This window comes from Pecten maximus, unplaced genomic scaffold, assembly GCF_902652985.1.
Source record: "Pecten maximus unplaced genomic scaffold, xPecMax1.1, whole genome shotgun sequence".
NCBI lineage: Eukaryota > Metazoa > Mollusca > Bivalvia > Pectinida > Pectinidae > Pecten > Pecten maximus.
The window spans coordinates 806-3,512 of record NW_022981102.1 but is presented as its reverse complement, the minus strand read 5'-3'; the positions used below and the strand labels follow the sequence as shown (position 1 = coordinate 3,512).

The 2,707-nt window shown below is 38.6% G+C and overlaps 1 protein-coding gene across 1 annotated transcript; it reads right to left on the bottom strand.

Moving 5' to 3' along the window:
- Window positions 1–330: 330 nt before the first annotated feature.
- On the bottom strand, window positions 331–1,689 carry LOC117319915. The gene has a single exon (XM_033874623.1). The coding sequence runs from the start codon at window positions 1,363–1,365 to the stop codon at window positions 331–333; it is 1,035 nt and encodes a 344-aa protein (XP_033730514.1). The 5' UTR covers window positions 1,366–1,689.
- Between the last annotated feature and the right edge of the window lie 1,018 nt (window positions 1,690–2,707).

The following is a 2,707-nucleotide window of genomic DNA, read 5'->3' as shown; positions in this document are numbered from 1 at the left end:
TTGAACTTGATTTAACACCTATTACTTGTATCTTATGGTTATGTGTTCTTCTGATGACTCAGCATGTACTCAAAACACAAATTATCCACCCTTATGATTTAAAATTATTTAAATATCATAGTTGGATTTGAACTTGATGACTATATTATATCATGTATTGATATTGAGAAATTATACAACACAACTGTCCAGAAAATTGTTCTGTATCAACAAGTAATAAGAGTAAAGTTATAGTTATCCGCGAATCAGAGGGGGATACAATATGTCAGTGCTGTACAGATCTTAAAACATTTGAAGCTGTATCTGCAGAGCTGATAGGCATTACACCGTTCAGTATACGAAAGAGTTTGATACGTTGCATCTGTCGCTCAACATGAATACGAAGATTTGCGATTCGTCGGGTTGTTTCCACCTCCCTCCTGGAGAATTTCTATGTTTCCTCTTGAATGGTGGTATGATCAGTTGGATGTTCTTAGGAGTAGTCATGTCTGATATAAGAAATCCTTTGTCCACCATGATTGCATCACCATCATCACACATATCTACCACTCCAGACTTCTCTGTAATCTTTTTGTCTGAGATGCTGCCAGCATAACAAGATGTCACCAAACTAGGCACTCCAGCTGGTGTGATGCCTACCAAAACCTTCCAGGTCATATGAGACGTATAGTTTGAATACAGCAGTGACTTAGCTCTGGTAGATTCTGGTGTCTCTGTCCGTATCTCGGTACAGTCCAGTATAACACGTGTATTTGGATATCGTCTCCTAAATGTGGCTGGCATGTTACTTTGGACTGCTTCCTTACTTGGCCAAAACATAAGCAAAGGAACCAGATCCTGAGCCAAAAATTGTACCCACGTTCGCCAAATGTTGCAGCAAGTTGTCACACTGATACAAAATCTTCTGGCTAGGTCCTCCAACAACAAACCAAGTCGTAATCTCATCATCACTAGGAGAAATTCATCTTCAATTCTCAGTTTCCTTTTTGGTCCGGGTTTCTGTTTTCCACTTCTCTGATACCTTTTCTCGCCAGCTGAATGGTTGCCCCTCCAGTAAGACATGTTGTTTGCGCGGGTTTTTAGACGGCTCAAAATCATAATGAGAGCAGGAAAGGATGGGAGTCCAGTGTAAAACATCACATCATCATCATTGTTTTTGATGTCCTCAATAGTTATGTCTGGTAATTTGCACTGAATTCCTACATCAACAGTGTTTTGTTTTGTCTCTTCTTTTGAAGGGTGTGAAAGACAGTTGAGTTCTTCAAACTCTTCCTTTGACAGTATCACAACATCATCTGTTTGCTCAGACTTATTAGTCTGGGAACACACATGGTTCTCTGAAATTACTCCTGCATAGTCATGCATAAACACTGAGGTCTCCAGAAAAGAAATGTTGGCATGGAGAGAGCTCTGCAGAACACCATCTTCATTCTCTCCAGAAGAATTATCATCTTCCCCTTTTAAAAGTATGTGTGGTGTGCACAGGGAATCAGAAATCTGAAAAAGAAAAATTAAGATGTCAAAACACAATTCTAAAAAAAAAAAAAAAGCTAGGGTAATTAGATTTTAAAATGCACAGAAGAATGAAAAAACATAGTTTCATAAATCTTATTAATATGTCAATTGGATTATGCAAAATATATGGCCGTTATATTTTTATCGAAAACAAATGCTGTTTGATGATACAGCACGTGTACATGTATTAATATGTGCATCCATAATGAAAGTCACGTGAATGATGTGAGTTAATATTAAAAAAAACCTGGCATTTACCTGTTTATTATCACAAGCTGTGACCGTAACGCACATTTTATTTGAAAAACAACAACAATATAAAAAAAATAAACGTAATGGACCATACATGCATGCTCTTTAAACGATCATTTTGTCAATGAATTTACAAAACCATTGCGGATTCCACATGTCATTATACTAATTCGAGATATTTACCTTGGATGTTTTGAAGGTTTTTTGAGGGGAATACACTCGGGATCGGATATTCTGCAGACGGACCACCTCTCCCAACAAAATGTTCACTACACAAACGAGTGGTGTTTTTTAATGTAAAGTTCTTCCTAAAACACTTAACCCGTTGCTCCCAGGCTCTTGAAATCTTGCTGTCCACAGGAAAACGATGCAGTGACACCTTCCTGTTGTCAATTAATTTTCCGCTGTAGTTTGAGCAACCTGTTACACAACAATAAATCTTCCCCATAGCTGTTTACATTTTTGCATTTGACAACTATCCGGTAAACTATCCGGAAGCGACATGACATTCCGCACCTGCGCACATAGGGCGAAAAACGTTACAGGGGAGAAAACTCTTGGATAACCGTGAAACGGACTATATGTACATGGGCGGTGTAGATAAGTTTGACCAAATGGCATCCTACTATCCAGTTGGAAGACCAGGGAATAAGTGGTGGCGATATATCATGTGGTTTGTTGTGAACTTGGCTATTGTAAATGCCTGGATCTTATTTCAGAAAACAGAGAACAAAGATCCCCCACCGAAGAAATATTATGATCACCTACAATTCCGTGTGGATGTTGCTGATCAGCTGCAAGCAGGGTTTACCTGTAGGAAATACAGAGCAGGAAGGAAATCTAGAAATGATGAAAACATTCCTGTGCTTGGTGCCATCAACCATCATAAACTAGTGAAGATTGAGGGTCGAAAGAGGGTGTGTCAGCAATGTTCGAAACA